At 39.2% G+C, this 21,333-nt stretch overlaps 2 protein-coding genes across 2 annotated transcripts in view; one reads left to right on the top strand and one right to left on the bottom strand.

The window, feature by feature from the left end:
• Positions 1-3,727, top strand: part of rcn3 (reticulocalbin 3, EF-hand calcium binding domain) — a 37,719-nt gene extending 33,992 nt beyond the window's left edge. The window contains exon 8 of the mRNA XM_061973801.1: positions 3,464-3,727. Coding sequence (XP_061829785.1) covers positions 3,464-3,571 — 108 coding nt within the window. The 3' untranslated portion in view covers positions 3,572-3,727. The remainder of the gene's footprint in view (positions 1-3,463) is intronic.
• A 3,288-nt stretch (positions 3,728-7,015) lies between these two features.
• Positions 7,016-21,333, bottom strand: part of nosip (nitric oxide synthase interacting protein) — a 30,075-nt gene continuing 15,757 nt past the window's right edge. The window contains exons 6-9 of the mRNA XM_061973799.2: positions 17,042-17,158; positions 11,010-11,080; positions 10,825-10,933; positions 7,016-7,874 (exon numbers count right to left, since the gene is read on the bottom strand). Of these exons, the coding sequence (XP_061829783.1) occupies positions 7,803-7,874; positions 10,825-10,933; positions 11,010-11,080; positions 17,042-17,158 (369 nt within the window). The 3' untranslated portion in view covers positions 7,016-7,802. The remainder of the gene's footprint in view (positions 7,875-10,824; positions 10,934-11,009; positions 11,081-17,041; positions 17,159-21,333) is intronic.

Genomic DNA, 21,333 nt, shown 5'->3' with positions numbered 1-21,333 from the left:
TTCAGGTTCGTCCCCCGACGCAAAATGATTATTAGCATTCAGACAGGTTAAAATGTTGCTAAAACCATCACTTTTCTATCAGTCACAGTGACTTTTCAAAACAAAAATATTACAGCAAAAATCATATGGGTTGATTGACATGTTTATTCTGTAAGCTAACTTCAATAGTTTGAAATTATTTTGACAGTTAATGCCAGTTATCCTGTCAACCTTTCACAAGACTTCAATTCGTTAATTGAAAGTATAAACAGTATAAACACTTTTTACAGTAAACAAATGGTAAAACAGTACTAAACAATTCCATAAAAAAAAAAATTGGTGTCATTAACTTTCTGTCCAAGCTTGTATAATCGACTGCCTTGTTCAATTGTAAAAAATATTCTGTGCCTAAAATTCACATTTCTATCACAATTATCATACTGTAAACATGGTAAGCTAACTTCATTAAAATTAATAGTCCTGTCAATAGCATGGAATTACAATTCAAATGTAGTTTTTTTGTAAGCCTTTCAAAAGAATTCAAAATATGAAAAATTAATGAAAATTAATTTAAGCCATCAGACACTTGAAAAGTGGCACATCACATCTCTAATGTAATCATTTTAACTTTTCAACAGAAATAGCACTGCAAAAATATTAAGGACATACTTCTGTATTTTGGTAGTTATGCTGTCAACATTTAACAGGATTTCTTCAACTTGGACTTGAAAGCATAAATAGTACAAACACTTTTAACAGTATAACAGTACTAAACAATTCCAATAGATAACATTAGTGTCATTACCTTTTTGTGGCTAAAATCCGAAAAACGTTGAAAGTTGTCCACTTGTATCGCTAGCAACGGCATTAGACTTGTGTTTTTTTTGTCCCAACGTGGTCTTTTACATCGCTAATTCCTCCGTGTCCGATCGAAAAATCTTGTCTGCACAAGGTGCAATTCGCGTAGTTTTCACCCTTTTTGGAACGGATAATTATTCCCGGATAGGCTTTTGAATATTCTTCACGAAATGACTGCAGTTTTCTTTTCGGTTTAAGACTCGTTTGCGATTTTTCTCCGGCTGATTCCATGATCGTTCGCTCGTTTGGAAACAATGGCAACAGGTGCCTCGTGCTTGGCAGCGGTGCTATAAATAGCCTCGCGCATGGCATTCGGAATGGCTCGATAGGAAGTTACGGGAAGCAGTGTCGATTGTCATTGTTACGCGATTTCGTGAATAAAACTTTAAAAAAAATATTTTTTTTTAATTAATGAAAAAACGTATTTTTTATCACTGCAACCGTAACCCGGAATAGGTTGATGAAAACCGTACTAATTACGGGAAAACCGGAGTAGTTGGCAGGTATGAAAATGCATAACAAAACGTCAACAATACTTCATTTACGTTTCGTAACCTGTATAATAACCAAGCTGTAGCGACATTGTTATTGTAAGATCAAACACTAAAGAACTCTTCGTCTCGTAACACTTTGGCGTGCTACGGTATTAGCTGTAAAAGCTAACTACAGCAAAAGATAAGCTAGCTTCTACAACAACACGAAACACGTTTGAGTTTGTAATGCACAACACTGCGATAAGACACCAATCTGTACTGACTGAAAAACATGAACAATCATATTACAGTATCTGTAAAGTATTAGCCCACATTTCATGTTTTGTTTGTACACAACTAGCCAGACAGTGTATGTACTGTAGTTGTAATAACACACATGACGTGCTGCGTGTATCATGATCAATATTAAAGTGACTCACTCGATGGACAGTTGTCTGTTTGGTCCAGCTGGCCGGGGAAGTTTCATGTTGATTTTTGGGTAAGCAATCCATTTATGTCGAAAAAGCTTGTCTCCAAGTTCCATATTTATGGCGTCAAATTTGCTTTTTATTCCCCTCTCCCGGCTACCATCTGCTCCAACTCTTTTTTTGTGCTCACTTCTATAAGCAGCAATATATTTAGCTTCAAAAGTATAGGGTTGTAAATCCAAATTTGTCCAAAAATAGTCGTTTTTGTTGTCTGTTACCAAGTCTGCCATGTTTAGAAAACACTCTCGTGTTTGATTCCGGAAGTAGGAACACACATGTTGCCAGAAGTCAGACGTGTGCTGCTATGCAATCAGAAATCAATGTGCAAAATAAATAAGTCCCGGAAATGAATACAGTGCCTCGTTAAAATCCAGCCGCTGTTGCTTAGGAGGTGAAGTGTGTCTCTCTTTACTAGATTCATCGAAGCATGTTGCTTTTGTAGCTGTTTCAGCAGATTTGAATTGCTAGGATAGGATCTTTGATCCAAGACACAACTTACATTTAGCTAAAATGTTCTTTTCTTTGGGGTCGACAATAGAAAAGTAGTGAGAATATCTCCATGTTAAGAAACTCGCCTTCTGGCTCCGCCATGATGTAAACACAGACACGCCCCCTCCCACACATACACATACACACACTTCTCCGTCGCCTTTTCTGCAGCGCTCCAATAAAGTTAAAGTTAAAGTTAAAGTACCAATGATTGTCACACACACACTAGGTGTGGCGAAATGATTCTCTGCATTTGACCCATCACCCTTGATCACCCCCTGGGAGGTGAGGGGAGCAGTGGGCAGCAGCGGTGGCCGCGCCCGGGAATCATTTTTGGTGATTTAACCCCCAATTCCAACCCTTGATGCTGAGTGCCAAGCAGGGAGGTAATGGGTCCCATTTTTATAGGCCTTGGTATGACTCGGCCTGGGTTTGAACTCACAACCTACCGATCTCAGGGCGGACACTCCAACCACTCAGATCTTCTCAGTTTCTAGCCGATATTACATAAAAAATAACGTAAAATAACGCAGTAACGCATCATGTAGTAACGGTAACTGAGTTACTGAATATAAAAAATAACGCGTTAGATTACTATTTACCGCCGGAAGTAACGGCGTTACAGTAACGCGTTACTTTGTAACGCGTTAGTCCCAACACTGCTCCCATTAGCCGCATCTTTTAAGCGTTTTTAATCATGGTCTTTTTGTACATATTGTTTTTCATATCACCTGACATGTATACTGTGTATATGTACATAACTTATCCATTTTTTAAACGTAATTTGTTATATACATGTTACAGGTTATATATCTTTTATTATTGAATGTATCAAATGTGATGAATATTTAATGGACCACAATGGAAACAAGCCTTTTGGCTTTTTGTGCCATCCATTTGCCTTTTTAAAGTATTACATGGATTCAATTCTTTAAGATGTCAATGAACTTCTCAATCAATCAAGCATCTTTAAAATCGTTAAAAAAAAAATGTTTTAAAAGACACTCATAATGATTGTGAATGATCGGCAAGATTCCAAAAACAGCGCAGTTCCCCTTTAAAGTCTCTCTGTGCCCTATTCCCTCTTGTCCTAAGAAATTGTCAGACCATCTGTGCAACCTCCCCGCCCCCCACCCTATCTTTTAGTGTTTCACGTCCCTGTTGTGTGTCCATCAGGATGGACTTCTAACACTGTCCGAGATGCTTGACAAACTCGACGACATCAAGATCAGCACCATCACAGACTACGGCGCCATGAAGGTCGAAGAGCATGATGAACTGTGAATATTTATAGCCTACGAAATTAGGATGTTTCATGTGTTTTGCAAATAATACAATAAATACTAAAAGGGGTCTCATGTATTAAGAGTTTCGTGGATTTCCTACAAAAACAATTGGCGTACGTTCAAATCCAGAAAACCTTGTACCACTGTGTTACATGGCCTTTCTTTTTAAGCTTTGGGAACTGAGGAGACACATTTTTTAAGCTTCTCAGGTGGAATTCTTTCCCATTCTTGCTTGATGTACAGCTTAAGTTGTTCAACAGTCCGGGGGTCTCCGTTGTGGTATTTTAGGCTTCATAATGCGCCACACATTTTCAATGGGAGACAGGTCTGGACTACAGGCAGGCCAGTCTAGTACTCGCACTCTTTTACTATGAAGCCACGTTGATGTAACACGTGGCTTGGCATTGTCTTGCTGAAATAAGCAGGGGCGTCCATGGTAACGTTGCTTGGATGGCAACATATGTTGCTCCAAAACCTGTATGTACCTTTCAGCATTAATGGCGCCTTAACAGATGTGTAAGTTACCCATGTCTTGGGCACTAATACACCCCCATACCATCACAGATGCTGGCTTTTCAATTTTGCGCCTATAACAATCCGGATGGTTCTTTTCCTCTTTGGTCCGGAGGACACGACGTCCACAGTTTCCAAAAACAATTTGAAATGTGGACTCGTCAGACCACAGAACACTTTTCCACTTTGTATCAGTCCATAGATGAGCTCGGGCCCAGCGAAGCCGACGGCGTTTCTGGGTGTTGTTGATAAACGGTTTTCGCCTTGCATAGGAGAGTTTTAACTTGCACTTACAGATGTAGCGACCAACTGTAATTACTGACAGTGGGTTTCTGAAGTGTTCCTGAGCCCATGTGGTGATATCCTTTACACACGGATGTCGCTTGTTGATGCAGTACATCCTGAGGGATCGAAGGTCATGGGCTTAGCTGCTTACGTGCAGTGATTTCTCCAGAATCTCTGAACCCTTTGATGATATTACGGACCGTAGATGGTGAAATCCCTAAATTCCTTGCAATAGCTGGTTGAGAAAGGTTTTTCTTAAACTGTTCAACAATTTGCTCACGCATTTGTTGACAAAGTGGTGACCCTCGCCCCATCCTTGTTTGTGAATGACTGAGCATTTCATGGAATCTCCTTTTATACCCAATCATGGCACCCACCTGTTTCCAATTTGCCTGTTCACCTGTGGGATGTTCCAAATAAGTGTTTGATGAGCATTCCTCAACATTATCAGTATTTATTGCCACCTTTCCCAACTTCTTTGTCACGTGTTGCTGGCATCAAATTCTAAAGTTAATGATTATTTGCAACAAAAAAAAATGTTTATCAGTTTGAACATCAAATATGTTGTCTTTGTAGCATATTCAACTGAATATGGGTTGAAAAGGATTTGCAAATCATTGTATTCCGTTTATATTTACATCCAACACAATTTCCCAACTCATATGGAAACGGGATTTGTACATTGTTGAAATCAAATGATGGCAAACCCCAACGACCACGTGTGTGTCCAAAAATGTGTCCACATCCTGTAGAAATGTGCGTACGTGAAGTATAAAGCATTTCCAAGTCTAGTTCAGTTTTGATACATCTCATCTTTGTCATGAAAAAGTACAATAGCCAGGTTTTTGTGCGTAAACATGTTTAATATGTGAGGCCCCAGGTGTTCAACTGATCAAAGGAGGATTTTTACTTCTGCTTAACCCATAAGAAAATTGTGTGAGATATACCACAGACCATAATGTTTTTTCTAAAGTCCTACTAATTAATGTCAAAGTTGAGTGATGTTACATTGCCCGTTCATTAAACAAATTCCTTATTTCCAAATAATTCTACTTGACACTTGTTTTTATTGTACCACAAAATTGAATTAAATTGCTGACCTCGACTGCGGATGTTGTGGATCGGTGGAGGGAATACTTCGAAGACCTCCTCAATCCCACCAACACGTCTTCCTATGAGGAAGCAGTGCCTGGGGAGGCTGTGGTGGGCTCTCCTATTTCTGGGGCTGAGGTTGCTGAGGTAGTTAAAAAGCTCCTCGGTGCTTTACTGTACCATTGGTACAGTAAATAAATGTGTAGAATGAGATCCACCCGGAGTTCCTTAAGGCTCTGGATGCTGTGGGGCTGTCTTGGTTGCGTGGACATCGGGGGCGGTACCACTGGATTGGCAGACCGGGGTGGTGGTTCCTCTCTTTAAAAAGGGGAACCGGAGGGTGTGTTCTAACTATCGTGGGATCACACTCCTCAGCCTTCCCGGTAAGGTCTATTCAGGTGTACTGGAGAGGAGGCTACGCCGGATAGTCGAACCTCGGATTCAGGGGGAACAGTGTGGTTTTCGTCCTGGTCGTGGAACTGTGGACCAGCTCTATACTCTCGGCAGGGTCCTTGAGGGTGCATGGGAGTTTGCCCAACCAGTCTACATGTGCTTTGTGGACTTGGAGAAGGCATTCGACCGTGTCCCTCGGGAAGTCCTGTGGGGAGTGCTCAGAGAGTACGGGGTATCGGACTGTCTGATTGTGGCAGTCCGCTCCCTGTATGATCAGTGCCAGAGCTTGGTCCGCATTGCCGGTAGTAAGTCGGACACGTTTCCAGTGAGGGTTGGACTCCGCCAAGGCTGCCCTTTGTCACCGATTCTGTTCATAACTTTTATGGACAGAATTTCTAGGCGCAGTCAAGGCGTTGAGGGGATCTGGTTTGGTGGCTGCAGGATTAGGTCTCTGCTTTTTGCAGATAATGTGGTCCTGATGGCTTCATCTGGCCAGGATCTTCAGCTCTCACTGGATCGGTTCGCAGCCGAGTGTGAAGCGACTGGGATGAGAATCAGCACCTCCAAGACCGAGTCCATGGTTCTCGCCCGTAAAAGGGTGGAGTGCCATCTCCGGGTTGGGGAGGAGATCTTGCCCCAAGTGGAGGAGTTCAAGTACCTCGGAGTCTTGTTCACGAGTGAGGGAAGAGTGGATGGTGAGATCGACAGGCGGATCGGTGCGGCGTCTTCAGTAATGCGGACGCTGTATCGATCCGTTGTGGTGAAGAAGGAGCTGAGCCGGAAGGCAAAGCTCTCAATTTACCGGTCGATCTAAGTTCCCATCCTCACCTATGGTCATGAGCTTTGGGTTATGACCGAAAGGACAAGATCACGGGTACAAGCGGCCGAAATGAGTTTCCTCCTCCGGGTGGCGGGGCTCTCCCTTAGAGATAGGGTGAGAAGCTCTGTCATCCGGGGGGAGCTCAAAGTAAAGCCGCTGCTCCTCCACATGGAGAGGAGCCAGATGAGGTGGTTCGGGCATCTGGTCTGGATGCCACTCGAACGCCTCCCTAGGGAGGTGTTTAGGGCACGTCCGACCGGTAGGAGGCCACGGGGAAGACCCAGGACACGTTGGGAAGACTATGTCTCCCGGCTGGCCTGGGAACGCCTCGGGGTCCCACAGGAACAGCTGGACGAAGTGGCTGGGGAGAGGGAAGTCTGGGCTTCCCTGCTTAGGCTGCTGCCCCCGCGACCCGACCTCGGATAAGCGGAAGAAGATGGATGGATGGATGGATGGATTTAAAAATATTGGAAACAGGTACATTTATTGAGTGCCTTACTATTTTTTGCTATCGTCACAGGATTTCCATAGCAATTTTAAAGCTAACAGCAGATAGCCCTAGCTTTGCATTGATTCAAAAGTATAACAAGAATCGGTGAATAGTAATATTTGAGACACTATTAAAGCGTTAGAATTGTTAAATGTGTTTAAAATGACATTTAATGGCAACAATATGCTACAAACACACTACTATTTTATATCCTATCCTGGGATAGTCACATGACATCAACTTCAAATTGTTTCTTATGAACCAATTACGGCTTTAAGTCAAGAACAATTCTACTCGGGGTCATTAAAGGACAATACAAGTGTCGCTGACTAATAATATAAATAAAATACCATTGGTACAGTAAACTATTACTTTTAATAACAATGCTATATTAATAAATGTGTAGAAGGACAAAACTGAGCAAGACCCTTTTTTTTTTTTTATTCCACGATACAAAAAGACAAAAACCCTTCCATTATAACTACTGTAGTGAGTATGTTCAAGGTGTCATGCTGTGCTATGAAAACACATTATTTTCGGTCTGGCCTTAATTCACGAAAAAAGGAGAAATCTTAACACTAATTTACACATCAGAGTTGTTGAGAATATTGGTGGTGTGTGCATAAAAAGTACCCGTCACACTTGCATCACTGGACGAGCCTCTTTGGCCTTGAGATCCACACCAGATGCAGCAAAGCCGGTTCCTCCCTGCGAGGACAAAAGACGGTCATCTTAAAACTAGAAGTTATAAGTAAAACAGATTCCTGGTTTTGCATATTAGTCAAGTAAACAAAGACCGATATTGATAGACATATTTCAAGCTCATTGAGTGAATTTGTTTTTCATTTGTGGATCATGATTTGTCACACAGGATTTTAGGGAAACAAAACATAATATGCATCAACAAACTTACAGTATGTGTGAACAGTTTAACAATACAGTGGCACCTCAGTTTCGTACACCTCCCATTTTAACACGGTTCTTGTCTACTGTCCAGTTATTACTGTACGGAAATGTGAACAAACCAACCCGTTGGCTTGCGTATCATCAATCGAGAGCCAAAGCAGAGACTCCCATGTGTTGGTGACTTAGTCTCTGTTCTTTTTGTTATTGAGTACAACTGCAAAATAAGCAACCATGGGACCAAATAATGTTGCGAGAGCCAGCATTTTGATAAAGACAGAAAAACACTATTGAATTTAAAGACAGAACACTCAGCAAAGACTTCTTCCTTCCCCTCCTACCTCTCCGCTCATCGCCATCTTCACCAAGGAGAGTCTTTAATGAAGGTAAAAGTTAAATGTTCATGTATCCATGTAATACATCATTCATGTGTATTTGGATTTGTTTTTTGCATGTTTAGCATATTTTTGGAGTTCTGAAATTGTATTTAGAACAAAGTAATTACATTTTTATACGACTCGGTTTTCATCTAACATTTTGGAACAAACTACTAATTAAAACCGAACTACAATATTACTATGCAGTAGGGGTGTAACGGTACGTGTATTTGTATTGAACCGTTTCGATACGGGGGGTTCGGTTCGGTTCGGAGGTGTACCGAACGAGTTTCCACACGGACATATTAAGTAGCGTACCGCACGTTGTGTAAACAATGCACACCGAGGCACAACACACGGCATGCTAGCAGCGACCGGGCTAGGACAACATGTAAAAGCCAGAGCTGGAAGACCCTCCTGTCTCGTTAAGATCTCCCGTTTGGGAACACTTTGGCTGCGCGATACAACAATGGAGGACGGAGGTTTGCCGACATTGTTCAGCAGCTGCTTCTGACAACACGTCAAACATGCTAACCCATTTGAAGCGTCACCATCGCATTCAAGCAACCTCTCCTCGGCGAGTCAGGCAGGGCTAAAGCAATAACAAATGTTTTCATAGCAGCAGATTTAAGACCATATTGCATTAGAAACTAGATTTTGACCCACTTCTATGGTGGAAGAACAATAAGCCCATATATCCTCTTACTGCCAATTTAGCCAGGCTGGGGGGGGAAGAAAAGTTAATCTGAGGCTGAGTTGACTTGAAACTGTTTAATGTTGCACTTTTTATATGTAGAAGAAAAGTTTTGTCATTTTATTTAATCTGAGCAACAACTTGAGGCAGTTTAATGTTGATTAACGTGGACCCCGACTTAAACAAGTTGAAAAACTTACTCGGGTGTTACCATTTAGTGGTCAATTGTACGGAATATGTACTGTACTGTGGAATCTACTAATAAAAGTCTCAATCAATCAATCAAAAAAAGCACTTTATATGTAGAAAGGTTTTGTTAAGAAACCATTCTGAGCCTTATCTTATTTAGTTTTTATTTTATATATGTTGACCACCTTAACCCTGGCAATGGACCCTGTGTGTATATGTATGTTATGCCATTGTTTACAAATTTGGTAAATAAATAACCAAAAAATTTATATTTTGTTGTTTTCTTACTGTACCGAAAATGACCTCTAACCGTGACCTCTAAACCAAGGTACGTACCGAACCAAAATTTTTGTGTACCGTTACACCCTTACTATTCAGGTATAAATTTAACAGTCAAGGGTAGGAGTAACATCAAAAACACATTGGAACTAGAGATGTCCGATATTGTCGGCCGATAAATGCGTTAAAATGTAATATCGGAAATTATCGGTATCATTTTTTTAATTATCGGTATCGGGGTTTTTTTGTTTATTTTTTATTAAATCAACATAAAAAACACAAGATACACTTACAATTAGTGCACTAACCCAAAAAACCTCGCTCCCCCATGTACACTCATTCACACAAAAGGGTTGTTTCTTTCTGTTATTAATATTCTGGTTCCTACATTATATATCAATACAGTCTGCAAGGGATACAGTCCGTAAGGACACATTATTGTGCGTGCTGCTGGTCCACTAATAGTACTAACCTTTAACAGTTCATTTTACTAATTTTCATTAATTACTAGTTTCTATGTAACTGTTTTTATATTGTTTTACTTTCTTTTTTATTCAAGAAAATGTTTTTAATTTATTTATCTTATTTTATTTTATTAATTTAAAAAAAAAAAGTACCTTATCTTCACCATACCTGGTTGTCCAAATTAGGCATAATAATGTGTTAATTCCACGACTGTATATATCGGTTGATATCGGTATCGGTTGATATCGGTAATTAAAGAGTTGGACAATATCGGAATATCGGATATCGGCAAAAAGCCATTATCGGACATCCCTAATTGGAACTAAAATATGTCAATCGCAAATAGGCTGGTATTGATTTGATAATGCTTTTGGTATCGATCTCATCCATAATGGGATCGATCCACCTACCCCCTAACCACCTGCATTTACACTTTCAACATTGAATTACTAGAAAAATTTAAAAAAGTAATTGCCACATTGATTCATAAAAGGAAAATAAGGATGTTTCCTGATGAGTTGTCCTGCATTTTCAAAAATATTTTATTGCTCCATGCAATGCAATTTGACTCCCACACTTAACATGAGTATGGCTCCCTATCTGACAATTTTTGCTGTCAGGTGTAAAAATAAGTTGAGCAACGATAAGTCTTAACTTTAATGATGAATAAGGTGATATGTGAAAGATAACTGATATTTCACAATTAATAGGGAAGTCAGTTTGTCAAGTCCACCATGACGTGTGCACGTACCCTCTGCAAAGGTATGATGTCTTTGTCAGAGAGCTTGTCTCCACTCACAGGATCCATCATGTCCATCCTGATGAGTTTCTCCACACACTCCTGCGTCACCACACAACCCCTAATCACAGGATGGAATCAGTCTTTTCGGGTTCAATTGTAAGTGAAAGCATAGACGAGATGGCGTGGTGACTCACGAAGGTCGCAGGACAGCGCAGGGAATGCTGTTGCCCAGCACGTCTTTGGTTACTGCACAGACGTACCTGTCCTGAGAGGAGGAGGAAGCAACAATTGAGATATTTTAAAACAACAGTTGTGTCGACGGCCCTCCCTCTGGCAGGCTGTTGATGTAATCAAGACCAAAAACAACCACTGCTTACATTTTTTGTGATTTTGCCAGCCGTGATAAAGAAACTGCAGAATTTCGCTAACATCTTTTTCCATCATTTTGTTCATATTTTTTTTAATTTTATACTATAAAAATAAAGACAGTGTTTCCCATACATCAATTTATTTGTTTGTATCACGACAAATAAGATTTGGTGCTACAAGAACCCACAGAGAAAAACTGCCTTTGCTCAAACGGCTTTGCCTACGAAAGCAACAAAAGACAACAATAAGCTTCCCACAGACCTGAAAAATCTAACAAATTACAACTATTTAGGTTTTTTTTGCAAAAGATTGGTTATTGAGCAACCAGTGCTGCCAACATTGACTGATTAGTAGTTTTAACATGACAACCCGTATGGAGCGTTTAGGGCAGGGGTGCTCATTACGTCGATCGCGAGCTACCGGTCGATCTCGGAGGGTGTGTCAGTCGATCACCAGCCAGCCATTAAAAAAATAGTCCTAAAAATGAGCGATCATAAATCTTCACTATGACGTCACTTTCGTCACTTGATTGACATTCACGGCACCCGAGGGTCTTCTGAGATGACGCTGGCTGCTGCCAGCTCATTAAAATGACCGACTGGAAGGCGAGAAACACTTTATTTCAACAGACTCTGGCGCCGTACCTGTCGTCAAAACTCCAAAGACCGACTGCACAGTTGCACAATAAAAGCGCTACTTCATCCTGCATGCGCTACCAAAATAAGAGTCTCAGAAAGCTGGCGTGCACAAGCTAGCAAGCTACGGAGTTTGCCGACAATGTATTTCTTGTAAAGTGTATACAAAGGAGTACGGAAGCTGGATAAATAAAACGCCAAAAACCAACCACTTTCATGTGGTATTGGACAGAAAGGAGGACTTTTTTTCTCCTCCATTCGAAAATGCGGACCTTATCAGCACTACTGTCTGATTCCAATCAATGCAAGTCATCACAATCAGGTAATACACCAACTTATATTCTTGTCTTCATGAAAGAAAGGAATCTACCGGTATATGTGTTAAACATGCTTGTATTATCTCTAAAAACTTTTAACTTATTAACAATATTAACTATATGTGTTAAACATGCTTGTATTATCTTTAAACACCTTTAACTTATTAACAATATTAACTATATGTGTTAAACATGCTTGTATTATCTTTAAACACCTTTAACTTATTACCAATATTAACTAAGTGTTAAACATGCTTGTATTATCTTTAAACACCTTTAACTTGTTAAAAATATTAACTATGTGTTAAACATTCTTGTATTATCATTAAACACCTTTAATTTATTAACAATATTAACTATATGTGTTAAACATGCTTGCATTATCACTAAACATCTTTAACTTGTTAACAATATTAACTATATGTGTTAAACATGTTTGCATTATCTTTAAACACCTTTAACTTAACAATATTAACTATATGTGTTAAACATGCTTGTATTATCATTAATCACCTTTAACTTGTTAACAATATTAACTATATGTATTAAACAAACTTGTATTTTCATTAAACACCTTTAATTTATTAACAATATTAACTATATGTGTTAAACATGCTTGTATTATCATTAAACACCTTTAACTTGTTAACAAAAACATATGTTTCATAAATAAGTAAATATAAATTATATATATGAATGAGGTAGATCCCCACGACTTGATCAATTGAAAAGTAGCTCGCCTGCAGAAAAAGTGTGAGCACCCCTGGTTTAGGGTGTAACGGTACGTGTATTTGTATTGAACCGTTTCGGTACGGGGGTTCCGGTTCGGTTCGGAGGTGTACCGAACGAGTTTCCACACGGACATATTAAGTAGCGTAACGCACGTTGTGTAAACAATGCACACCGAGCCACAGCACACGGCATGCTAGCAGCTAACGGGTTACAATACACTGACCATACGTCCTCTTTTCACCGGACATGTCCAAATTTTGCGGAGATGTCAGGGCTGAGATTCTTAAATGCCTCAAATGTCTGGCATTTTGAGTTAGGGTTGCATGTATTTTCAATGTACGTTCAGGGTTAAGAAGGGGTTGAAAACAAAACAAATTGTGCACGCAGCAGCATTGGTGAGGGAGGGGCAGAGACAGAGAGAGCGAGAGAGTTATGATAAACGCGCATGCGTCGCCAGGCTCTGCTTTTTATCCATAGATTTATCAGATTTAATTTTTTATTATCTATAGCAGGGGTGTCAAAAGTGTGCCCCGGAGGCCATTTGCGGCCCACAGCTAATGTTTTAAAGGCTCACGGCACATTCTAAAAATACTATTAAAATAAACAAAAACATAACTAAAGTGAAATAAAAAAGCTTAAAAGTTAAATGTAATTTAGAAAAAGTTGCAATGTTGACTAATAAAACAAAGCTCTTTTTTTTCTTTCAAACTGTCATTGCTCAAAACATACCGTATTTTTCGGAGTATAAGTCGCACCGGAGTATAAGTCGCACCTGCCGAAAATGCATAATAAAAAAGGAAAAAAACATATAAGTCGCACTGGAGCCCGGCCAAACTATGAAAAAAACTGCGACTTATAGTCGGAAAAATACGGTAATATTGAATCAAAATCAATGTTATTATGAATTATTGCCCTAACCAAGGTTCCGATTACTTCACATCAAATATTCCACTAAGAAAAATATTTTTGGTGGAAGATTTTGCAAATTTGGTTAATAAATAACCCCAAAATTTATATTTTGTTGTTTTCTTACTGTACCGAAAATTAACCGAACCGTAACCTCTAAATCGAGGTACGTACCGAACCAAAATGTTTGTGTACCGTTACACCACTAGTAGCGTGGCTTGCTTGGCGATGGAACACTGTAGTAATTTGCCCGTGTAATATTGTAGCGTTTTTAGCATAGCTTTCAAATGTATGCATTCATTTACTCACTGTATACATTACAGGTTTTGAGCATGTGTTTTATGTATTTTATATTGTTGCAAGTTTTAAAGTATGAGGTTTTTTTTATCTATGCGTTGTGTCCTTGGGCATTTTATGAATTGTAGGCCTCTTTAAACAGGTACTTTATGAATTATAATTTCCAGGGTATGCATTTTATTAAAGAACAGTTCTATAATTCTCCTTTTGAATGCCGGGGGTTTATAAGAGTACCGGTAGGTGCCTAGATACGTTAGAATATGTTGCTGTTGCGTCTTTTCTATAAGTTGTCCTTGTGTTTTGGTGGTTGTGTTATTTGTTTTTGTATGTTAGATGGTCTACAGATGACAATTAAATCTGGTGAAACCATTGAATCCTTGTGAATAATGTATCGTGCACACTGTTCATAAAATAAATACAAAACTAAAACATTTAAAAAAAGATGTTCGCCTTGACTCACAAACACATTATAGTGCGATGGTCTGCGAATGTAGTTTGTCGTTACAACTCCATACAGTAAGTCTGCTTCTTCACCTCACTTCATTTAGTTTACCACATCGAGTACATTAATATTCACATATTGGTGATGAAAAGCATCATTCTGCACTTGTATCCTGCACTGACAGGAGCTCTTGTTGGTTGACACCTAGGGTGGTCTTAAAAAAACAGTTTGCTTTCTTCTCGCCTTCTCCACTCCACTTGGGCAACCCCGCTTTATCTTTATAAAAATAGTTCATAACCGCGCCAACAGGCTTGTTTTGGTCTGCCTTTTGGAATCAAGTCAGCACATGTGCAGTAGCATGGAATAGGAATAAGCTGGTGGAGCTGTCAAAAACGATCATGATTGATTAGGCAATTTAATGTATTTTGAAAATCAAGACAAAAAAATAAAAATAACTTTATTAATGACTTCTTTGCATACTTGCCAACCTTGAGACCTCCGATTTCGGGAGGTGGGGGAGGGGCGTGGTTGGGGGCGTGGCTAAGAGGGGAGGAGTATATTTACAGCTAGAATTCACCAAGTCAAGTATTTCATATATATATATATATAAGAAATACTTGACTTTCAGTGAATTCTAGCTATAAATATATATTTATTTTATTGTATATATATATATATATATATATATATATATATATATATATATATATATATATATATATATATATATATATATATATATATAAAATAAATACTTGAATTTCAGTGTTCATTTATGTACACATATACTTGTTGAGTTAAGGGTTGAATTGTCCATCCTTGTTCTATTCTCTGTCACTATTTTTCTAACCATGCTGAACACCCTCTCTGATGATGCATTGCTGTGTGGCACGCACAAAAGTGCTTTCATCAAATGCACCAGATGGCAGTATTGTCCTGTTTAAGAGTGTCACAACATTGCTGTTTACGGCAGACCAAAACGTGACTGCTGTTGTTGTGTGTTGTTACCGCGCTGGGAGGACGTTAATGAAACTGCCTAACAATAAACCCACATAAGGAACCAAGAACTCGCCCTCGAACATTCTACAGTTATAACGTCATTGGGCAGGCACACCGTTTATATTGTGGGAAATGCGGACCTGAGTCCGCCTGAATTTCGGGAGATTTTCGGGAGATAATTTGTCCCGGGAGGTTTTCGGGAGAGGCGCTGAATTTCGGGAGTCTCCCGGAAAATCCGGGAGGGTTGGCAAGTATGCTTCTTTGTGAGGCGTTTTGAGGGCTGTGTGAATCTTTAAAAATTCAATGTCCAACGACTACGAGGTTGATAGTTGATTCAGACTCTTCTTAATCGAATTGTCAAATAGTAGACTATTCGAAGGCACCCCTAAAATTGTTGTCTGTTTTTTGGGGGGGAGAAATGACATGAATGTATTTTGATTGTGACATAAAAAAAAGTGAAAAAAGAAATTTACCGTATTTTTTGGACTATAAGTCGCAGTTTTTTTTCATAGTTTGGCCGGGGGTGCGACTTATACTCAGGGGCGACTTATGTGTGAAATTATTAACACATTACCGTAAAATATCAAATAATATTATTTATCTCATTCACGTAAGAGACTAGACGTATAAGATTTCATGGGATTTAGCGATTAGGAGTGACAGATTGTTTGGTAAACGTATAGCATGTTCTATATGTTATAGTTATTTGAATGACTCTTACCATAATATGTCAGTTGGTTATTTATGCGTCAAATAACGTTCACTTATTCAGCCTGTTGTTCACTATTCTTTATTTATTTTAAATTGCCTTTCAAATGTCCATTCTTGGTGTTGAGTTTTATCAAATAAATTTCCCAAAATAATGCGACTTATACTCCAGTGCGACTTATATATGTTTTTTTCCTTCGTTATTATGCATTTTCGGCCGGTGCGACTTATACTCCGGAGCGACTTATACTCCGGAAAATACGGTACATTTCGAAACAGTTCTTTGGTTTTTCATGTTTTTTACTCACTTTTTGTCTCATTTTATTCCTGCTTCCACTACAGTGATCAAGGGTGATGCGTCAAATGCAGAGAATAATTTCGCCTCACCTAGTGTGTGTGACAATCATTGGCACTTTAACTTTAACTTTAACTTAATTACATTACATTCACATACATCATGGCAAGTGACATTTATGTTATGTTATATATATTTATGACTTAAATGGGTTTCACTGTATTTTCTGAATCGCTGGGGATTGATTTAAGACTGCATTGAACCAGAACACAAAAGCTACAGGCAGCTGTGATCCCCGAGGCATTGCTTGGTTCAGTTGTGACCTGATTGTCTCTACTCATGTGGGCTTCCATTACTTATTAGAGTGGAGAAACAATAATAGTCACATGACATCTTACAATTGAGGCTCATAAAATGTCCATTTCTTGCTGTGACAAGAGATGGAGTCTTCGAAACACTAACTAGTATAAATGATGAGCTTTTGCCATGTAGCTTTTGGCTGACATTATTGTTGATACAAACTGACCTGGCGGTTGATCAGGGCCACTCTGTTCAGGCTCGGGTCGATTGGGTTAAAGCGCACTGTAATCAGCTCATTCATCTTTATAGGTTGTCCTGACATCGGACACAGCACAGTCTTGCTCTGTCAAACGTAGGGAAAGAAGCAATGAGTGGAAACAGTTTAATAATAATATTAATAATACATTTTATTTGTAGAGCGTTTTTTTTTTTACATTTCAGACGCTGGGTAAAAAAACAAATAAGACAGGAAAAACAAGACAAGAAACACAGCAAATCAAGATTAAATGGGTTGTTTTCAGCCTTTACGCATGGCCCTAACTTTGCATTGTATTTTAAAGTATTATATCCGGCCCTCTTACAGCTTTCAGCACATAATAATGTAGCTATGCCCGTACATAACACGTGCTCGCGCATTAGCTTTGTGTGTTGTTAGCTAATTATATAAATTTAGATGGCTAACCTTATCTATTAATGAATGCATATTCATTCAAATTGTTATTTGCTTCTCTGGGTCTGCTTTTGTTTGCATGCACAAGCTGGGTGTGTGTTTGTGTGGCATGACAGTAGTGAGTGACTAGCATGAAAGCCAAACAAATTCCTTGGACCGAGGAGTAATTTTTAGTCAATTGAATTAGTAAATATAGAAAAACAGACTATTTTTAAAAAGTATAGGTTTTGTTAAACCACTTATGGTAAACCGTAAGCTGTGATGGTGTTCATGTTATTTTCTTTTGTTTTGAAAAATCGAACTGAGCAAGTTGCAAAAAGCCCCTTTAAAAGATTAAAATGTTATTTTATACGAAAAGTGACAGTTTTTCCAGCAGTGTCACATATGTGTGTGAGTAGTGAGTTCCACAGGGAGGGGGCGGCAACAGAAAAGTCTATGTCCTCCACCCCAGGCCCGGTTCTTGGTCAGAAGGACAGTCAGGAGGTGTGCGTCTGAGGAGTGGAGGGTACAGGAAGAAGTCTAGGGTTGGAGCCAGTCTTTAAAGGGGAACTGCACTTTATTTTTTTTATTTTGCCTATCGTTCAATATATATATATATATATATTAGGGCTGCAACTAACAACTAATTTGATAATCGATTAATCTGTCGATTATTACTTCGATTAATAATCGGATAAAAGAGACAAACTACATTTCTATCCTTTCCAGTATTTTATTGAAAAAAACAGCACACTGGCACCATACTTATTTTTGATTATTGTTTCTCAGCTGTTTGTAATTGTTGCAGTTTATATATAAAGGTTTATAAATATATATATATATAAAAATAAATATAAAATAAAAAAAGTAATCTCTGCGCATGCGCATAGCATAGATCCAATGAATCGATGACTAAATTAATCGGCAACTATTTTTATAATCGATTTTAATCGATTTACAAACCCCGTTTCCATATGAGTTGGGAAATTGTGTTAGATGTAAATATAAATGGAATACAAAGATTTGCAAATCATTTTCAACCCATATTCAGTTGAATATGCTACAAAGACAACATATTTGATGTTCAAACTGATAAACTTTTTTTTTTTTTGCAAATAATCATTAACTTTAGAATTTGATGCCAGCAACACGTGACAAAGAAGTTGGGAAAGGTGGCAATAAATACTAATAAAGTTGAGGAATGCTCATCAAACACTTATTTGCAATATCCAACAGGTGAACAGGCAAATTGGGAACAGGTGGGTGCCATGATTGGGTATAAAAGTAGATTCCATGAAATGCTCAGTCATTCACAAACAAGGATGGGGCGAGGGTCACCACTTTGTCAACAAATGCGTGAGCAAATTGTTGAACAGTTTAAGAAAACCTTTCTCAACCAGCTATTGCAAGGAATTTAGAGATTTCACCATCTACGGTTCGTAATGTCATCAAAGGGTTCAGAGAATCTGGAGAAATCACTGCACGTAAGCAGCTAAGCCCGTGACCTTCGATCCCTCAGGCTGTACTGCATTAACAAGCGACATCAGTGTGTAAAGGATATCACCACATGGGCTCAGGAACACTTCAGAAACCCACTGTCAGTAACTACAGTTGGTCGCTACATCTGTAAGTGCAAGTTACAACTCTCCTATGCAAGGCGAAACCCGTTTTATCAACAACACCCAGAAACGCTGTCGGCTTCTCTGGGCCTGAGCTCATCTAAGATGGACTGATGCAAAGTGAAAAAGTGTTCTGTGGTCTGACGAGTCCACATTTCAAATTGTTTTTGGAAACTGTGGACGTCGTGTCCTTCGGACCAAAGAGGAAAAGAACCATCCGGATTGTTATAGACGCAAAGTTGAAAAGCCAGCATCTGTGATGGTATGGGGGTGTATTAGTGCCCAAGGCATGGGTAACTTACACATCTGTGAAGGCACCATTAATGCTGAAAGGTACATACAGGTTTTGGAGCAACATATGTTGCAATCTAAGCAACGTTACCATAGACGCCCCTGCTTATTTCAGCAAGACAATGCCAAGCCACGTGTTACATCAACGTGGCTTCATAGTAAAAGAGTGTGGGTACTAGACTGGCCTGCCTGTAGTCCAGACCTGTCTCCCCATTGAAAATGTGTGGAGCATTATGAAGCCTAAAATACCACAACGGAGACCCCCGGACTGTTGAACAACTTAAGCTGTACATCAAGCAAGAATGGGAAAGAATTCCACTTCAAAAATGCGTCTCCTCAGTTCCCAAACGTTTACTGAGTGTTGTTAAAAGGAAAGGCCATGTAACACAGTGGTGAACATGCCCTTTCCCAACTACTTTGGCACGTGTTGCAGCCATGCAATTCTAAGTTAATTATTATTTGCAAAAAATAAATAAAGTAATGAGTTTGAACATCAAATATCTTGCCTTTGTAGTGCATTCAATTGAATATGGGTTGAAAATGATTTGCAAATAATTGTATTCCGTTTATATTTACATCCAACACAATTTCTCAACTCTTATGGAAACGGGGTTTGTAATCGATTAGTTGTTGCAGGTGAGTAGGAGGATTTTGAGTTGGATGTGGTAGGGGATAGGGAGCCAATGGAGGTTTTGAAAGACAAGTAGAACCGGTGAGGAGGCAGGCAGCAGACCTCTGAATATGTGGGAGTATGTAGAGGAGATTGGTGGTTGTGCCAAAGAGAATGCTTTACGGTAGTCTATGCATAATGTTATGAAGGCATCAGGCGGTAATGTTCAAGGCTGTGGTGAAAAGCTGTTTTAGTGACTAATGTGTAAAGTGAGTAAACTGTCAAAGATGACTCCAAGGGATGACTCCGGAAGTGGGGTGATGGTGAGAGGGTAGAGTTATCAAAGAACTTTGGATGTAGAGGTGAGGGAGTTTGGATCTATGATGGTGATGTTGGATTGATACAGTTAAAGGAAAATTGTTTGTATCCAGAAGCTGATAATAGAAAGAAACTTTGAGAGGGTAGAATGGGTCTGAGGGTTGATGGATTTTGTAGGTATATAAAGTTGGATATCATTGGCTCAACAGTGGAATTGGAGAACATGGCGGTGGATAATCTGGGGGGAGGTTGAGGATGAAGAGGAGAGGGCCAGGCATTGAACCCTGCAGGACGCCTTGAAACAGGGAGGCAGTCGAGGAGGAGCAGTTAAGTATTTTAAAAAAAACTGTTTCCGGTCTGTGAGATAACTTAATGGCGTTGTCTGTGATGTGAAGAAAAGATTTTGGGCGGTTGATAAAAGTTAATAAATGGACATTATTTTAACAGTCGGTGTTTAAAGTGGAGACCCGTGGGTGGTTTTGATCTTTGGACTCAGAGATCAATTTGGCTTCATCAAACATGCATAAACAAACAAAGGTCTTCATGACATTAAATCTGAAGTGGGGCTGGGGTAGTCCGGCAAAAATCTAACCCTCAACGTTCAACTTTTTTAGTCAACATAATCCTTATTGTAGCCAAAGTGTGTCCAAACAACTGACACAGCATTCTTTTAGGTACAAGCTGCTGGGGCTGTATTGTCGGTGTTTAGATTTTGCTCCATGACGGTGCTGTGTAGCAGACTGGATTGCAAAGTGATATATTCTTCTACTTCTACTGGCAGCCTTGACGCTTTGCGACACAGCTTTGGCTGCATGTCATTTAAATACACCAGTCGTGTTACTTAAGGGAATGAGAGAAGAAGAGAGAGAAGGCAATTTTTACGTCAGAAGCTCTAAATGTCGGTTTTGGTATATATATATTTTTTTATTCATCGCTCAGCCCTATTTTTCAAGGCAAACGCATTTACAAAAGTGAAAATGAACAAAAGTTATCACACACAATAAAGAGGGTGAATCGTGTCAGTAAAGTAT

Source organism: Nerophis lumbriciformis, linkage group LG22 (assembly GCF_033978685.3).
Source record: "Nerophis lumbriciformis linkage group LG22, RoL_Nlum_v2.1, whole genome shotgun sequence".
Taxonomy (NCBI): domain Eukaryota; kingdom Metazoa; phylum Chordata; class Actinopteri; order Syngnathiformes; family Syngnathidae; genus Nerophis; species Nerophis lumbriciformis.
Note: the sequence above shows the minus strand (reverse complement) of the source record. Positions and strands in the feature narration are given on the sequence as shown.